The sequence below is a fragment of the Protopterus annectens genome, chromosome 10.part0 (assembly GCF_019279795.1).
Source record: "Protopterus annectens isolate FY-2018-M chromosome 10.part0, PAN1.0, whole genome shotgun sequence".
Lineage (NCBI taxonomy): Eukaryota > Metazoa > Chordata > Ceratodontiformes > Protopteridae > Protopterus > Protopterus annectens.
This window is the reverse complement of record NC_056744.1, coordinates 105,965,848-105,985,219: the sequence shown is the minus strand read 5'-3', so window position 1 is coordinate 105,985,219 and position 19,372 is coordinate 105,965,848. Positions and strand designations below refer to the sequence as shown.

General features: G+C 35.3%; 1 protein-coding gene across 1 annotated transcript in view; it reads left to right on the top strand.

Moving 5' to 3' along the window:
• LOC122812984 (E3 ubiquitin-protein ligase rnf213-alpha-like) overlaps positions 1-19,372 on the top strand; it is a 1,982,151-nt gene that overhangs the window by 965,779 nt on the left and 997,000 nt on the right. Inside the window, 1 exon segment of the mRNA XM_044085079.1 lies at positions 7,337-7,490. Within this exon segment, the coding sequence (XP_043941014.1) occupies positions 7,337-7,490 (154 nt within the window).

Sequence of the window (19,372 nt, the reverse complement as noted above, 5' to 3'; positions counted from 1 at the left end):
CTTTTTAAAATGTTAGTTTGATTCTTTTAACTATATAGGAAATTAAAGCCACTTGTTTTCATTTAAAGTTTAAAAGGTTAAACTATTCATTTTATTAAAAATTAAGCATTATTATGATAAAATGTGCGTTAGGTGGCACACTTTCTTTTAGCATGGCATAGTTATGTAATGTATTATTAAATATTATATAAGATGCAACAAATGACACTAAAGAGGCATGTTAAGCTGCATTCTGAATTCTTAAAGTGGTCTAGTAGTCTGCTACTGATAGTATACTTCACATGCAGTAGCACCCAGGAAAGACATGCTATGTTATAAGCAAAGTATACAGATATAGCGTTTTACATATATAAAAGTTATTGTTGGAATGTTATCAAATAATGAGAGTAACATTCACACTTTTACAAATTATATCTGGCTCACATATAACTGTCATTCTTTTAATGCAAGTTTATATGTTATGTCTTCTTTAAAAAAATTACAGTCTGCTTTATATTAAACATCTGATACAAATAGTGCTTACTGAATCATTAAATGTTATTTTTTTAAATACAATACCTTTTTAGTGGTTAAAATACTTTGAATTTTTTGGGGGGGATTTGGTGGTGTGGTGGGGTTTGAGGGTTAATTTGTGTTGGCTTGGATTCACTTGCAATCATTTTTGTGTGAATTGTAAGTGATGGAATGCTCATTTTTAAGCCTTTATCATGAAAACTAGTTTGAAACATCTTAGAGTCATGAGCACTTTTGTGATGCTGCAGGAGTTCTGAACATTCTAAAAAGTTTCCAGGTTACTTCTTCCTGTCTAAAAGTAAATAATCATACTATTTTGAATCATGTAAGATGTCAAATAGTAGAAGGTAGATAATAAGCAAAAGACAGTGAACTGCATTCTAAACCACTGTCAGTTAATACATAGTTTTGAATGCTTGCTGCTGATAGTATACTTGGCATGCAATAGCACCCAGGAAAGTTATGCTATGGTATACACAAAGTATAAAAAATATAGTTTCTTGCATGTAGAAAAGTTATTACTGGAATGTTATGAAATAATTAGAATAACATTCACCCTTTTACAAGTTAAACCTGGATCACACATAACTGTTATTCTGTTAATGCAAGCTTATATGCTATGATAATCTACTTTATATTAAATATCTGATACAAATAGTGCTTACTGAATCATTAAATGTTATTTTTTTAAATAGAAAAGCTTTTTAGTGGTTAACATTGACATTTTTTTTTGGGGGGGGGTGTTGGCAGGGTTTGAGGGATTGGTGTGTTGCGTAGAGGTGGCTTGGATTTACTCATGAGGACTTTTGTGTGAATTGTAGCTGATAAACTATTCATTTGTAAGTCCTTGTCATGAGGACCAGCCTGAAGCAGCTTAAGTAGAGCCATGAGCACTTTTGTGATGCTGCGGGGTTCTGAAAATTCTAAGAACTGTCCAGGTTACTCCTTCCTGTCTAAAAGTAAATAATCATAGTATTTTGAATCATATGATAAGATGTCAATGAATACAAGTTAGAAAAAAAGTAAAAGACAATTGCATTCTAACCCACTGTCAGTTATTAAATAGTTGTGAATGCTTACAGTATATCAAAAGGATAGTTTATATACTAGCCTATAGAAAGACAATTCTAATAAAAAATAGTATTTTGTTTCTCTGTTATTGTCTGTTTTTAATGATAACAAAACATAATATCTCAGAACAATTTATTATGGAAAGTTTGGATCTTAAAAGGGAAGATATTTCAGATGTTTTTCAGATACTATTAGACATAACATTTAAAGAAAAAAATAGGACTGATTCTAACAGTAGTACTAGATTAAAGAGTATCAAATATATAAGGGTAAATATAAATGTTCTACAGTATTATATGATATTCTACACTAGGATTATAGCTAAAATATAAAACCTAGGAATATAGTAATAGTGCAAGACTATACAAACAGAAATAGAAAGAGATAATAATAAGTAAATATGTATATAGTTAAATAATATAAATATGTCTGCAAGGGTGGGAGATTGGCATAGTAGTTAAGGTGTTCACCTTATATGGGCACAAGGAGCCGAGTTTGATTCTCAGATGGGGTAATTGGCTGGGTTTGGAATTGCCCTGAAAAACAGCCTAGAACTACTTTATGAACTTATGATGCTATGAACAACTTTACACATAGTAAATAAAATGGGAAAAATGTAAAATCATTTGACCTATAAATTAATAAATATGAAACTAATAACTGACTTCCTATAGTAGGTCAGGGAGATAATGTGAACTACAGAGAAAGATGACTGTAGATATATTCAGTTTGGTCAACCTATAATAAAAATTCTGAACCATCATTTAACTTTCCTTATTCATAGTAACTCACTGACAGGCTTTTTTAAGATGATGCATACTGAAAATATGAGACATATTAATCTGAATCAGAAGCATGAGCTAAACGTTCTTCGTCTAATGGAGAATCTGAGAGGTAGTTTGTTCATCTTTTTCAATAAACTAAGAATACATTATTCCATGGTAGACTGTTTTAGGGTTATATCATTAGGTAATTTTTTATTTGTTTCAAAGGTTTGTCCTTTCCATATTGTTAGATATAAAATGTATAATACGTTCTGTACATAAATGTGATTTCATTATACCTATGTTTTTATTTCTCTGTTATATAAATGTCTGATTTTAAATGCACATCTATTAATATTAATGGATTAACTAATCCGGTAAAGAGGAGGAGTCTGTTCAAATAGTTACAGTTACATGAAGTTCAAATAGTATTTCTACAGGAAATACATTTACTTAATAAAGACGTAAATACACTTTTAAATAATTATTTGGTTTTAGCAGGTTTTGGGTTTCAAGCAAAAACAAGAGGCACCCTCATTTTATGGAAGAATTCACCATTAATGCCTAAAGTAAAATATAGCTGTTTTGATAAAAATAGTATGCTAAGCATTGCTATAATTGAGTGGAACAGATAACTATATATATTGGTGAACTCTTATTGGATTCCAGGGGTTGGAGCTAAAGATGCAAAAAAAATACTTAGACACTACATGAAAGGGGAAATCATAATGGCTGGTGATTTTAATTGTATTGTATCAGACAAAGATTCCACTACAGATAAAAATCTGAGAATCACATCTTCAGCCAAGCAGTTAACAAATTTTGTAAGTCTAATTAATTTAAAGGATATATATGAGCTAAGGAGAACAAACCCACTTCAATTTACTCATTATTCATATAGATATGGAACACAAACAGATATTGATAAAATTTTTGTCTCAAACAATTTAGCACATATAGATGTTTCAATAGATTTTTGTCCATTATCGGACCATAATGTTATAATTTTTAATATTATTTTTAAAACTGTCAAGTTAATACATCACAGGAGATTACCATTGTATGTTATTAAAATAAAAGGATTCAAGGATTGGTATGTTAAAGAGATTAAAAATTTCCTAGAAATAAAATAAACATGAATGTTGAAGTATCTGACATTGTCTTGTGGGATTCACTGAAGGCTTACTTACATAGAAGAGTTACAAGCTGATATATTAGTAAAACACGAGAATGGGACAAAGAATTGAATACAATATGGCCAAAATAGACACACTAAAGTTAAATCTAAAATCAAAAGACATTATCACTCAGTCTGAACTTAAAAACTTAAATACAAAATATGTTGAAATTCTAAATTATAAATTCCAAAAACCTAGAAAAACATAAGCTTTAGGCATATTCAGTAAACCCTTTAAGCTTGCATAAACTTGCTCTTAGATTGAAGAAAATGAATAAACTAAATCATATCAAAGAAATTCTAACACACATAAAAAAGAACAGATATTAAAAGTATTGTTGAGAGCTTTAAAATATTTTCTGAAAATATAAATAATACAAATAACCTAGATAATGATGAAATAGTTGAAACTTTTGTAAGGGAAAATATAAATATTAAAATATCAAGTGAACCAATAAAAAATGACAAACTTTAACAGAAATGCGAATTAAATAAAAAAGTTAAAAAATAATAAGGTGCTGGGATTATATGGCTTTATACCAGAACTATATATAATGCTATCAGATGATGCAGTTAAATATTAGATAAAGTTTATAGAGAAATAAAAACAACTGCTGAAGCCCCCCCCCCATCATGGAAATATTATCTTATATCACTTATTTTAAAACAAGATAAGGATCCTAAAAAGTACTCATCATACAGATCTATTTCACTTTTAAATGTGGACTATAAGATGGACATGTCCATTTTAGCTAATATAATCAATCTACTTATACCTAAACTAATTAACAATGATCAAACTAGGTTTATTTTAAATAGACAAGTACAGGATAAAATAATAAGAATTTACATTAAAAGCAGTGATACATAATTAATTTTCAGGAGAGTCGCTAGGATTAGATGGCATGCCTGTGCAAGTTTGGAACTTAGGAGGGAAGAAAGTGATAAAGATGTGGAAGATTTTGTTTAACAGTGTTTTAAAAGACGAGGAAGCATCAACACCTTGAAAGAAAACTGGTGGCCGTATTACCTAAAGTAAAGATATGTCAGACCCAACTTCATATAACCCCATTTCAATTTTTAAACATGATTATAAAGTGTTTATGTCTATAGTAGCTGAAAGAAAGGCAAAGGTGTTGCCAAATTGATATATATGCATGATTATGTTTTTTTTTTTTTTTTTGTGGAGGGGAAGCAAACATTTCACAACATTAGTAGAACAATGATGATCTAGAGAGAAGCAGAATGTAAGAAAATACTGCTGTTAGTGGGTCAGTGAAAAGATTTGACAGAGTATGCTGGTAGGTTATGAATATGGAAGCATTTGCAGTCTCTATGATACAATAATAAGGTTTATTAGGAGGACATATGAAGGATCAGAGGTGGAAATTAAAGTGCTAGGGTTCTTGTCTGATAAGTTCTGTTTGAACAAATGTACCAGGCAAAAGTGTCCTTTTCCCCTTTTTTATTTGCTTTATATTTAGAACCATTGGCAAAGAAAATAAGGGACTCAGAAATGCAAGTGTATAATTGGTGTGATGATCAAGAAAGTTGGCTTTATTTGCAGATGATATTATTTTGTACCTGATAAATCCAAAATAGGATATCTCAGTGTTGTGGAACACTTTGAGACATTTTCAGGTCTTTTCATGACATAAAATTAATGAAGATAAAACAAACACTACAGCTGCAAATTATGTACTACAGAGAAACTGGTTCAGCAATACTCATATTTATGGGGTCATTATAAAATGAAATATTTAGGATTATGGATTAAAACAGGGGTGGACAAACTTTTTGATTCGTGGGCCACATTGAGTTCTAACATTTGACAAAGGGGCCGGAACAGGAGCAGATAGATGGCATGCTTTGAAAACATCACCTCATTGGGGGAAAAATACACATCTTGGGATATGGAGAAAACATGTGCTTTAATTTCCAATGAAAATGAAGAAAAGCATTACAATAAAATCTCTGACTTCGAAATGAGTCTTTAAACACTGAAAATCAGTGATGAACTGATTTTCTCAAATTTGTCTTTGGTCTCCGGGCACAAAATACCTGCTGTCTCTACCATACATTCTTTTAAAAACTCGCCCTCAGACAGTGGTTTGCTGGCCTTTGCTATTTTGAATGAAAGCATAAAACTGGCCTTGGTACTTGACTCTTGAATGGCAGTTTGACGGTGAAAAAAACTTTGCTGAGCCTTCAAATTAGCTGCCACCTTCTCAGCAGCAGCTTCCCGTAATTTTGTTGAGAGCTTGCTAGCATAATTAGTGTGCTTTGTGGCAATGTGACGGCTCATATTATACTCTTTAAAAACCGCCACAGTTTCTTGGCATATCAGGCAAACAGCAGATGATCGGTGTTCAGTGAAAAAATATTTAGTTGTCCACTCCTTATTGAACACTCGACATTCTCTGTCCACTTTCCTTTTCTTGGGTCCGCTCATCTTCATAGAGGGGCGGTGGGTCAAAGGGTAAAGTGCAAACGTGGAGTAATAGGCCTACGCTTCACCTCAACAAAGCCAATATATCTAGAGTGCGCCATCTAGTGAGGAAACATCAGAATTGCAGGGGAAATAAAACATTAACAAGGTTAATTTATTAAATTTTTTCAAGTTTGGCGGGCCGAATCAAAACGTTTAACGGGCCGCATGTGGCCCCCGGGCCATAGTTTGCCCATGCCTGGATTAAAAGGTATTTTGTTAAGGCAGCTAAATTTATGTGGGAAGAGACTAAACAAAAGATCTGGGTCTCTGTACACATTTTCACCAAACACTACAGATTAGATGCCTTTTCTTGATAAATGTCTTTTTTACTTGTACTTCCTGGGTTGATAGACAACTATCCTGTCTCTAGTCCATCCACCTTAAACAGCTTCTAAGCTTTGGGATTCTCCCATTAGTATTGGAATACTGCAACAGTGATCTATTGAAGGACATAGTACACTTGTGTAATAAATTACCATACTGTACAGGTCCTACTGATGACTGTTGCAGTATTACATCCCTCCCTCTTCTCTTCCCACCTTACCTTACTTATCTCTGTGCAACTTATCGACTGAGGGGGAGTAGTTCCTTCGCCTCTCCTTTTAGCTGACTTTGTGTTTCTTTGCTATATTACTCGGGCTTTTCCTAGGGTTCCTGGCTTTAGATAGTCTAAGGATCTTATGTGCCTATATTTGCTTATGTACCCCTATGCCCATTGGCTTAGGTCATATGTTGGATGTACAAATGTATGGAAGGTTTTGGCTTTGGTACACTTTTGTTATACTGCAGGTCTTCTAGTCAATGCCTGAAGATTGATATCTAGTGTCTAGGAAAGTGAAGTCTTGCCTGAAAATGTATTTCTATCATATATGAAGGTAAATTGACAGCTAATAGTAATGACAAAAAGACTGTAAAGTAAGCCCCATAAGGCCAGGCTGAACAAGCTAGGTTGTTACCCCTTTGGTTGTGTGGGGAGGGGGGTGGAGAGATATTATAAAGTCATTTAATTGTTTGAAACAAATATTCAGTTAAGAGTAGAAGACATAAAACAGTGAGAAATAATGTGTAAAGGAGATAAGAGTACAGATTGTTCATGGAAAGGTATTGTAAACAGTTTACCACATGTGGTGGTGGAATGAAAAGTGAGTTCTATATTTCAAGAAGTGATAGTGATGGGGTGGAGAAATCTAAAAAGTGTTAGGCAGTATGTTACTAGCAGTGACATGTTGAGGCTAAGCAGCAGCAGTACTAATGGCATTTTCCCACATTCATATGTCCTGTTGGGGCTAAACTTAATTTGTTGTATTTTTCATCTGGCAGGAAAATCATCCCACTTTGGACACGGTGCTTTTGCTACAGACTTGTGTGCAGAAAGCAGTAGGTATCCTTAAAGATGGAGAAAGTGAAAGCAGTCGCAGTACTCAGCGTGTGCAGATACTACTGAATCTCCTGAGGGAAGATGGTGATTGGGCAGGTAAATATGTATATTTTGCAGAATATGGAAATGGCATGATGAGAAATATGTTTAGTAACAATGAATGGTTTCACTTTTTGTTAGTCGGGGAACAACACTTCAGGATGTGCAAACAGAAATTTTATTCTTACAGCGCTGGGGGACAGTCTTCATAGCAGATGACAAAATAGTCTCTCTAAATAGAGAGAAACCACATTTTTTTACATTTTTCTTATCAAACCTGGTCATGCACTTTCATTACGTGCAGTGACTATGTCCTATAGAAAACTTTGCAAATGTCCTCATCCCTCATGATTTTCGCCACACCTTCCTATACATGATCCACCTGCTTCCAAGGGGTCTTGTTTCTGACTTTGGATGTTTCAAACCTACCATAGCAACAACGCACTTCTAGCTTGGAGGAGTCAGGCTAACAAATTCCTTTTGTAGTAACTGCAACATGTACTATTCTCTCATATTACATACTAAAAGAATGCAGTTTAAAAGACAGCAATACTGTGGCTTGTGAAGCTGTATTTTTCCCAGCCCTGCATACAAATTATATTTGCTTTTTAACAATTATATTATAGCATCATTAATAAACTGAAATTAATATACATTTTAATAAGCTGGTCTTGTCCCATAACAGTTTCCTCCCTCTGACACTGTCAGTGTCATACCATACATATAATTATTTTTTTATTTTTCTTAACTTGATAAAATATGCCTCAGCGTCATAGTAGTCATCATCATTTTCTGTCAAAATAGAACTTTGATTTATGCATGCAGTAGTGACATTTCATGTGCAGGTGAGGTTAAGCATCTTGTAATCACAGCCTTTAGAATAGAAAATGCCAAAATGATTACAAATATAATAAAATGTACAATGACAATACCCTGGATTATGCTAGCTCCCAGGTTACCAAAACACTGCCCAACCATCCAAAAAGTGTCCACATTTTTTGAATGCGCTGTCCAAATCTGTGGCACTTTGTTTCATGAAATTTGCCAATTTTTCCTGTTCGTCATGATAGTCACTAATATATGAACAGCAATAACTCCCTTTGCGGGCACATGACCCCCCCCCCTTTTGCAGCAAGCATTATATCAAGTGCCATTCGATTCTGTAACACCACAGTTCGCATTTCAGTCATTTCTCGATTTGCCATTATGATGTGATGTGAAGTTTCATTGACCAGCTCCTGTAGAATTTGGGCAAGTATGATGATTTCAGGCATTGTCCTTTGCACTCCATATCCAGGATTAAAAATTTAAAATACTTGGTCTGTCCAGTGGATTGCTCGCTTATTTCTCAGTCTACCTGCTGGTGAGGGTTTGAAATGTTGAATAGCAGGAGTAATATAGCCTACAAAGCAACATCCAGACCAGACCAGTTTGTAGGCAACCAGTGGTAAGCACGATCACCACAGATGTAACGGTCACATATCATGCCCATGCCATGCTCCCAGTCATAGCTTTTTAAGTGCAAAGTGTCTCCATGATGTGTGGTTGCAAGTTGAAGAGACACAACCTTTGAAAAATCAGTCACATTATGCCAGGTTGAGCTGTTGTCATTAAGGTCCTTTACAAATGACACCTGTGATGCAGGGATGGGAATCATAGGAATCCCTGCCTTGGAATGATAAGATATATGCGAACATATCTAGCAGTTTGTTTTGTTTAGATTTTTTGGCATATTGCCGAAGGACCAGAAAGAAACTGTTTTCTCTCAACCAGTTTATAGAAGGGAACAGCAGCAGAAACAAAGCAAAAGTACCTGTTGTCACTGGATTCATTATGGACTGCTACTGAAGTTGACCTTCTCACTGGGCAGATGATTTATCTGTCCACCTCGATCTCCCTCTATTGGCTGCAATGATTCATCTGGGGTCCACACACGACAGGTCTTCTTGCAATGAGACAAATGGATCCACGTTGGTAGTCCTGCACAGCGAACTGCAGTCAAAGTGGTGAGCAGGACCTGAAAAGGCCCCTTCCACCTCAGGCTCAGGCAGTTTTTCCTCTGAAAAGTTTTCACATACACCCAGTCACCCAGTTGTAGTTGATGACAGGGTTGGTCAGAAGGCTTTGGTAATGCTGGTCTTACTCTTCGATGATATTGCTGCAAGATATTAATGAGTTTCCTACAATAAGAAATCATAGCATCATCTGACACAGTTAAATCAGCATTTCCCACTGGAGGGGTAGCTTAAAGGGCCATGGGTCTCTCCATTAATATCTCATATGCACTCAATTTCCTGGTGGCATTCAGTGAGGCCGTCATACTCATTAATGCTAAGGGAAGGACTTTGAGCCACTTTAAGTGGGTTTCAGCACCAGTCTTCGAAAGTTTATTTTTAAGGATCCTGATTACCCTTTCCACTAATCCAGATGACTGGGGATGGTTGGGACAGTGAAGAGTCAACTTAGTATTAAAAACTTTACATAACTCTTTAAACAGATTATTATTAAAATGAGTTCCCTGGTTACTATTAATAATGCTGGGTATACTGAATCTCAGTATATAATCAGATAATATTTTAATAACTGTGACTGCATCAGCTTTGTGACATAGGTAAGCTTCCATCCATGCTGAGAACATACTCACTACCACCAAAATAAATTGTAAATTATTAGCCTTAGGCATCTGGATAAATCCAGCTGTATATTAACAAAAGGTCCCCAGGGTGGAGGTAAACATGCAGATTTGCTGTTGGCATGTTTGCTTATGTTATATTCCAAGCAAATACTACAATTTTGTACATACTGAAGTATCAAAGAGGAGACATGAGGGGCATACCAACTTTGGGTAATATGATTAAATAAAGCTGTCTTACGTGTATGAGCCGGTAGATGATATGCCTTTACTTGGTAAGGTAGCAAAGAGGCAGGCACCAGCAGTCGGCCATCTGGATGTCGCCATATACCATCAGAGGATTTCCTACATCCATCCTTAACCCACCTTAGAACTTCTTCCTGTGATGCTTCAGCTTGAAAGGCTGACAACATTGCAAAATCAAACACATCATTACTGTTAACTTACAAAGATGTTTACAACAATTTACTACTGCTTGTTTAGCAGCTTGGTCTGCCAAATTATTACCTTTGGTAACAACATTCTGTCCCTTTTGATGTGCGCAACATTTGATTATAGGCAGCTTTTTAGGTAACAAAAGTGCATCTAACAATGATTTTATGTACCCTGAATTTTTAATTTGATTTCCTAAAGAGATCAAAAACCCTAACAAACACAACGTCGCTGTTACCTGAAGGTCTGCTCCGAAAATATGAAAAGTGGATAAATACGATAAAACACTGGAGTCAGACCACCACAATAAATGGAAGAATTTATTATCGGACAAGCGCTTTTACGTGTATCAAACACGCTTCTTCAGATCCATTAACAAATGCATTCAGCAAACTGTTACATACATATATACTAAAAACTCTTCTTTAATTAAACACTTAAATAATCAATTAATCAAACAATCAAGCAATTATCAGTGGAACATTAAAATAATATTGTGATAAGCAGCTTATCTGCATAAAAGCATACAACAAAGTATCGTAAAAAACCCATACTAGGGTTTGTAAACTGGACTGAACTAAAAACTAGTACATAGTGATTAGATGTCTGCACATAAAACCATATGTCTTAACCACTTGTCACGAAAACTACTTAGGTGAATATACGCAGAAGTATGCGCTTCTGCAAGTAGTTCTCCTCATACATAATATATCCGATGTAAAGTTCAAAGAACGTCGAACCAAAAATAAGGCAAGGCAACTCAAAAAGCTCTAAAAATCTGTGAAGGGTATTGCCTAAAAATGCGATCTTCAAAATTAATGTCTATAAATATATAATCGAGTAGGACAAGCATTGTTATGCTATTATAAAAACATTATAAAACTAGTATAAAAAAAAAAAAAACATCATAGGACTATTGTAGAAACGTATGTATATATCCAAAAACTCTTGAAGCAAAACAAATAGTCTTTGCAGTCTCATGCAAAATAAAGTGCTTGTGCATATGAGGTACGCAAAACGCGCCTGAATAATATAAGTTAAAAATAAATTTAAAACTAAATTCTGGACACATGAATCACTGTATAACAGGTGCTCAGTAAAGTGCATACCAGAATGAACATCTGAGTGGAATGCAGGAATTAACAAAGTATGAAGTATGAAGTATACCCCACTGGAGGGGTAGCTTAAAGGGCCATGGGTCTCTCCATTAATATCTCATATGCACTCAATTTCCTGGTGGCATTCAGTGAGGCCGTCATACTCATTAATGCTAAGGGAAGGACTTTGAGCCACTTTAAGTGGGTTTCAGCACCAGTCTTCGAAAGTTTATTTTTAAGGATCCTGATTACCCTTTCCACTAATCCAGATGACTGGGGATGGTTGGGACAGTGAAGAGTCAACTTAGTATTAAAAACTTTACATAACTCTTTAAACAGATTATTATTAAAATGAGTTCCCTGGTTACTATTAATAATGCTGGGTATACTGAATCTCAGTATATAATCAGATAATATTTTAATAACTGTGACTGCATCAGCTTTGTGACATAGGTAAGCTTCCATCCATGCTGAGAACATACTCACTACCACCAAAATAAATTGTAAATTATTAGCCTTAGGCATCTGGATAAATCCAGCTGTATTTTAAGAAAAGGTCCCCAGGGTGGAGGTAAACATGCAGATTTGCTGTTGGCATGTTTGCTTATGTTATATTCCAAGTAAATACTACAATTTTGTACATACTGAAGTATCAAAGAGGAGACATGAGGGGCATACCAACTTTGGGTAATATGATTAAATAAAGCTGTCTTACGTGTATGAGCCGGTAGATGATATGCCTTTACTAGGTAAGGTAGCAAAGAGGCAGGCACCAGCAGTCGGCCATCTGGATGTCGCCATATACCATCAGAGGATTTCCTACATCCATCCTTAACCCACCTTAGAAATTCTTCCTGTGATGCTTCAGCTTGAAAGGCTGACAACATTGCAAAATCAAACACATCATTACTGTTAACTTACAAAGATGTTTACAACAATTTACTACTGCTTGTTTAGCAGCTTGGTCTGCCAAATTATTACCTTTGGTAACAACATTCTGTCCCTTTTGATGTGCACAACATTTGATTATAGGCAGCTTTTTAGGTAACAAAAGTGCATCTAACAATGATTTTATGTACCCTGAATTTTTAATTTGATTTCCTCAAGAGATCAAAAACCCTAACAAACACAACGTCGCTGTTACCTGAAGGTCTGCTCCGAAAATATGAAAAGTGGATAAATACGATAAAACACTGGAGTCAGACTACCACAATAAATGGAAGAATTTATTATCAGACAAGTGCTTTTATGTGTATCAAACACGCTTCTTCAGATCCATTAACAAATGCATTCAGCAAACTGTTACATACATATATACTAAAAACTCTTTTTTAATTAAACACTTAAATAATCAATTAATCAAACAATCAAGCAATTATCAGTGGAACATTATTGTGATAAGCAGCTTATCTGCATAAAAGCATAGAACAAAGTATCGTAAAAAACCCATACTAGGGTTTGTAAACTGGACTGAACTAAAAACTAGTACATAGTGATTAGATGTCTGCACATAAAACCATATGTCTTAACCACTTGTCACGAAAACTACTTAGGTGAATATACGCAGAAGTATGCGCTTCTGCAAGTAGTTCTCCTCATACATAATATATCCGATGTAAAGTTCAAAGAACGTCGAACCAAAAATAAGGCAAGGCAACTCAAAAAGCTCTAAAAATCTGTGAAGGGTATTGCCTAAAAATGCGATCATCAAAATTAATGTCTATAAATATATAATCGAGTAGGACAAGCATTGTTATGCTATTATAAAAAACATTATAAAACTAGTATAAAAAAAAAAAAAACATCATAGGACTATTGTAGAAACGTATGTATATATCCTAAAACTCTTGAAGCAAAACAAATAGTCTTTGCAGTCTCATGTAAAATAAAGTGCTTGTGCATATGAGGTACGCAAAATGCGCCTGAATAATATAAGTTAAAAATAAATTTAAAACTAAATTCTGGACACATGAATCACTGTATAACAGGTGCTCAGTAAAGTGCATACCAGAATGAACATCTGAGTGGAATGCAGGAATTAACAAAGTATGAATAAATATGTGAACAAACAGCGATGCATGGCCATGTGCATCCTATATCTGAATATGTATAAAACATTACATCTAGTGCAAAGAAATATTAAAATCTTAAAACCTAAGGAATATAAGTGTATATATATAACACAATACTCGTTCTACAGAAATAATGTGTATATAAAATCTATGCTTTAAAAACCTCAATATGACAACAATAAATAACTGTAAGTATAAATGAATAAATAAATAAATAAGCAAATATATGAATTGATCAGCGAGTCTGATAAAGTAAACAAATGAATGAATGCATGAATAGATAATATCAATGCAAATCAAATCAAAAACCCTCTCTCTCTCTCTCTCTCTCTCTCTCTCTCCAAAGCTGCCCAAAATCATGTACCACCACAAAAGCATAACTGTTATGTATAAAAATATTGGCCACCTTGTCTTTGGCTAATTTACAGGCTTTGTTTTGCAAAGCCAGTAGCTCAGCTATTTTGAACACCCTTTAATCTTTTTTCCAACAATATTGTTTTTTTTTTTTTTTGGTGCAGACTGCTATTTCCGAGATCAGCTTTCCTGTTTGATCTCTTCCACAGGAGCCATCCATGAACAGATGCATATCAGCATTGGGTACAGGAGTGTTATTTAAGTCCTTCCTAGGAGAAAGCAAATAGTTACACACACACAATCATGCTCTTCACCATCCGTAGCAGTAGGCAACAGAGATGCAGGATTTAGAACTGGACAGCGGATCAGAGAAATAGATGGATCTGAAAGAAGTGCAAGTTCATATTTAGTTAGATGTGCAGTCAAGAAGGGATGAGTTTCCTTTTAAGTAATAAAGATGATTCAAAGTGAGGGATAACTACTGTAAGATCGTACTCTGAGATATTAAATGACCAAGATAACGTACCTGAGGTAACCATAGCTGTATTTTTTTTGTTGACACTTTGTGTCCTTTTCTTGCAGTAATAGTCAGAAGATGCAAGGTATCCTGTTAACATTGCTGAAATTAATTTGGTGCTATCAGTAAATCATTCACATACTGTACTAACACAGACCCACCCGGAAATGTCACATTCTCCAAATCTTTTGCAGAATTTGAGAAAATAATGGAGATTCAGTATATCCTTATGGCAACCGCCTCCAGGTATATTGCTGTCTGTGATAAGTGAAAGCAAACAGAAACTGACTGTCAGGGTGAAGAGGTATAGAAAAGAATGCTGAACATAAATCTGTCACAGAAAAGTAACTAGCTGTAGGTGGTATGCAACTCAGTATTGTTGCTGGATTTGGAACAACAGGAAAAGTAGGCAGTACTGCATTATTTACAGCCCTTAAGTCTTGTACAAATCTATAAGTATCCTTCCCTGGCTTTTCACTGCAAAGATGGGAGTATTACAAGGGCTTTTAGCTGGTATTATTCCTTGCTGTATTAGCGATTGTGATTTTGATTTCAGTGGATACTGTGGAATTTTATGGAGGGGCTTTGATAGATTCAATTTTATTTTTACAGGTTTTGCAGATTTTAATATAGCTACTTTATTAGCATGTTTAACCCATAAGTTAGCAGGTACCTGCTACAGCAGTTTTTAGTTGTTTATATGCCTTCAAAAATTTTTTCTTAGTTTTTGCTAAGAATTGTAATACTTCCCCCTTTATTCCATTGGAACATCTAGATACCCCCCTTCTGGTGTACAGTAAGTGGTACAACCCAGCTTACATAAATTCTTTCTAGTAGGTGTACTGGTGCAGTAGTACTCGTGCAGTAGTACTCAAAGGAAAGAATGTTTTTCTTTGACTGGACCTAAAGAAATGGTTATAGGTTTTAAAACAGGATATGTAACAGTAGCATTTGTCACACAAACTGCCTTTACTTTGTTTTTATACTGGTATTTAACTTCTGAAGTAACTTTTAATACAGACCTAATGTTGCCAGTTTTACCAAGAATAGAATTGGCTTTGCATTTATTTTTACTTTAACATAGGGTCTTTTATTTTTAGTGGCAGCAAAGGGATTAAGACTTATTTTTGTTTTTTACCCTGCCATAGTCAACACGGTGATTTGCAGCACTTAGTATGGACTTAAAAGTCTTTTTCCTGCTAGTCTATAAGCACTTACTTCATTTGATTTTGTACATAGGCTTGCCACCCCTCCGTTTTTTTTCCGGACTATCAGGAAATCAAACTGATTCTCCGGTAGTCCAGAAAACACTGTACAAACTCCGGTATTCTGTTTCAAAAAGGAAACAGACTATCGGAGTTTAAATCTGATTTACTATGCTTTTTTTACAGAAAAGCATAGTAAATCAGCCAAAAGCAGGCGGTGGGAATGAAAAAAGAGGGCGTTCCCGTTGAGTGATGCTGTCGTGACATCACAAAATACGAGGTATGTTGGCGGGAGAGGGGGTTGGGGTGGGCGGGTTACTGGTGACGCGAGGGGCGTGGCTTTGCTCCGGTTTTAGCCGTGAAGGAAGGTGGCAACACTATTTGTACAGGGCTTGCAAACCCTGCACAAAGGCAGCTACAATAGCTGATTTAGCTTGTTCATTTCGAGCTGATATTTCTAAATGTTTAGCAAATAGTGCTTTAAGATGACTCAAATAATCTGCAGGGGCTTTCTCTTTATTTTGCCTACATGCCTGACACACTTTTGTAATTTAACAGTGCTATCCTTTATCTATTAGTGCATTTCCTATGGGAGTTAAATGTGTTATTTTAGCCTTTTAAGTAACTGTGTTCTTATTTCATTTGAAGTAACTTCCCGAAGCAGCTGGTTCAAATCTGTCAAAGTAGGATTGTAATAGTTTTTTTTTAATTCCTCTTTAAACCTTCATGGATGTTTTTTCTCTTCTTTCAGTTAGAAAACATTTAGACATAGTATGCAAATCAACATTAGCCCCCCCCCCCATTTTTTTAAAGGTGCCCAAAAAAAAAATCTGCAGAGGCAATAGCCTCTTGTCCTAACCTATCATGTGAGCGCTTGTGATGAGCCACAGGAGTGTCAAACACTAGTGCTCCTATTGGAAAGGTAGAAGCTTGTTGAGAATGAAGAAAGAAAAAAAAAACTTTTTAACTTCAGAAGCCTGTTCTAGAGATGAGAGTTGAACAGGAGAACTAAGTTCAGATGTAACAGTACCATGCTGACCTCGTGTTCAAAAATGCAGAAGTCTGAGATACAGCAGAATCTTGTACTGGGGCCACCAATGCCAGTACATATGGGGGTGGGATGCAGTAGCTACTGCAGGATTATCATTATTTTTATTTTATTTTATTTATTTTACATTTGTTGACCGGGCTAGACTAGCTGATATATTTCCATTTTTTTCAGAAGGCGGGGAGAGAAAAAGCACATAATAAATTTAAAAAGGTCAAAAAATAGACATAGAAATTGAAATTGACAAATAAATGGCGAGACAATAAAAAAAAAAAAATAGATACACAGGTACACATAAAAAAAAAAATTCTAAGGATACATGTATTAGCTGTATAACAATCACAAGAACAAGGTAAACAGAGAGCAAAAAATTGATTTATAATAATTATAGAACTAATCTTAGTACCAAAAGGAGAAAGAAAATCTATATAGATAGGAGAGAGGAGAGAAGCAGTTTAAGAAAAGTGAAGAAAAAGAAAGAATGGAAGAGAGAGAGAGAGAGATTAGAAAGTCTCTGCTTTTTGGCCATCCACAGTTTGTTCGGAATCTGCTAAGACAGGATAAAGGGATCCCTTTTTACTGGTCTGTACTGCCTTTTTAATCTCTTTTACTTTTTGCAACAGTTTCTTACTAACATCCTCCAACCCTCTTAATGCTGACTCCTTTTCCCTTTTAAGTGCTTCACCGTATCAAGAATAAAATGCTGTCATTTGTTTCCCACTTACTTAGCTTTTCTTTTCATCCAAAATACCTTTCAATGTCAGCAATTTAGTGTTGTAAGTTCCATCTAATGGAAATACCGCACCAGCACAATTCTTAGTAAGCTAAAACCAGTCATGCAGATATTTACAACTTTCATTCCCATAGTTAAAATACATAAAATATGCAGGTGTTCCCTTTTCAGGGATCTGATCTTGCTTGCTTATCTTTGCTTCCATTTTTCTTATTTTATAAATCAGTAATAATAAATATGTTAGGCTTACCTTACAACTCCTGGATCATGGCAGTTCCAAAGACAGAAAATAACTGTAGTAATCCACACACCATACACACACCATACAGGGAGGGAAAGGTAGGAAGTCTGTCGGCATGCAGCAACAGAGGAGAGGTTTTGATCAGCCTTTTCCCACAGCACCCCCTTGCATTTGTCCCTGCGCGAGCTCAAAAGTTACAGCTCCAGCATCGCGGTCTGGATAACAGGGCAGATAGGTACTATGTCCAGAACTGACCACTGTTTTGGACCCTCTGAGGGTACTTTCACACAATCACACTGTTAAGTCCTAGTGTGCTTTGGGCTCTTGAATTTATTTTAACAACACATACCTCTACATCCTATCATGCGGTAGGCTCATGAATTTGTTTTAACAATATATAGTCTACATCCCAATCATGCTATGGGCTCATGAACTTGTTATATAGTCTGCGTGCCAATCATACAGTGGGCTTGTGAGCTTGTTTTAACTTTACAGTCTACATCCCAAACATGTGGTAGGCTCATGAACTTGTTTTAACTTTACAGTCTAATCCCAATCATGCAGTGGGCTCATGAACTTGTTTTACCTTTATTTTTAACTTTTAACTTTTTCTTTCCTTTCTCTCATACATTCATACATTCATACACTGACAGAAATAAAAACATCTCTCATACTTCTTACCTTTCAATCCAGAGGGTACCACCCTCGACACAAGGCACCTCCTTGTGTTAATTTGTCCTTTACTATATGTGCACATACATTTACTATACTCATTTACTTTGGGGTCCTCCCAGTATTACTTGTATAACTTATAACCACTCAGTCAAACAAAAACACAGTCATGCCCTTACATTTGCTAAAACTGTCTAAAAAAAAAAGAAAAAAAACAACCCTTTTCCCCTTACAAAACAATTTCCCTGCCAAGGCTATTATGTTTGCACACCCTGAATAGCTGCACATCTGAGTCTCTGAATATTCCATACAAGGCAGTGTGGAATTCACAGAAAATCTGTGATGGACCCTATTTCAGAAATGCCTTCCAGCAAAACAAAAAGTTCAGGTTCAGAGAATGGCACCAAATTGTTATAGTCATAAATAAATAACATTAAGAATTTACCTTATATGCCTTTAATCAGGAACAACACTTCAGGATGTGCAAACAGAAATTTTATTCTTACAGCGCTGGGAGACGGTCTTCATAGCAGATGACAAAATAGTATCTCTGAACAGACACAAACCACATTTTTTATACATTTTTCTTATCAAACCTGGTCACGCACTTTCATTACATTACAATGACTGTGTCCTATAGAAAACTTTGCAAATGTCCTAATCCGTCATGATTTTCACCTCAGATTTCACGTGAACACCTTCCTATACATGATCCACCTGCTTCCAAGGGGTCTTGTTTCTGACCTTGGATATTTCAAACCTGCCCTAGCAACAACGCCCTCCTACCCTGGAGGAGTCAGGCTAACAAATTCCTTTTGCAGTAACTGCAACACGTACTATTCTCTCTTATTACATACTAAAAGAATGCAGTTTAAAAGATAGCAATACTGTAGCTTATGAAGCTGTATTTTTCCCCAGCCCTGCATACAAATTATA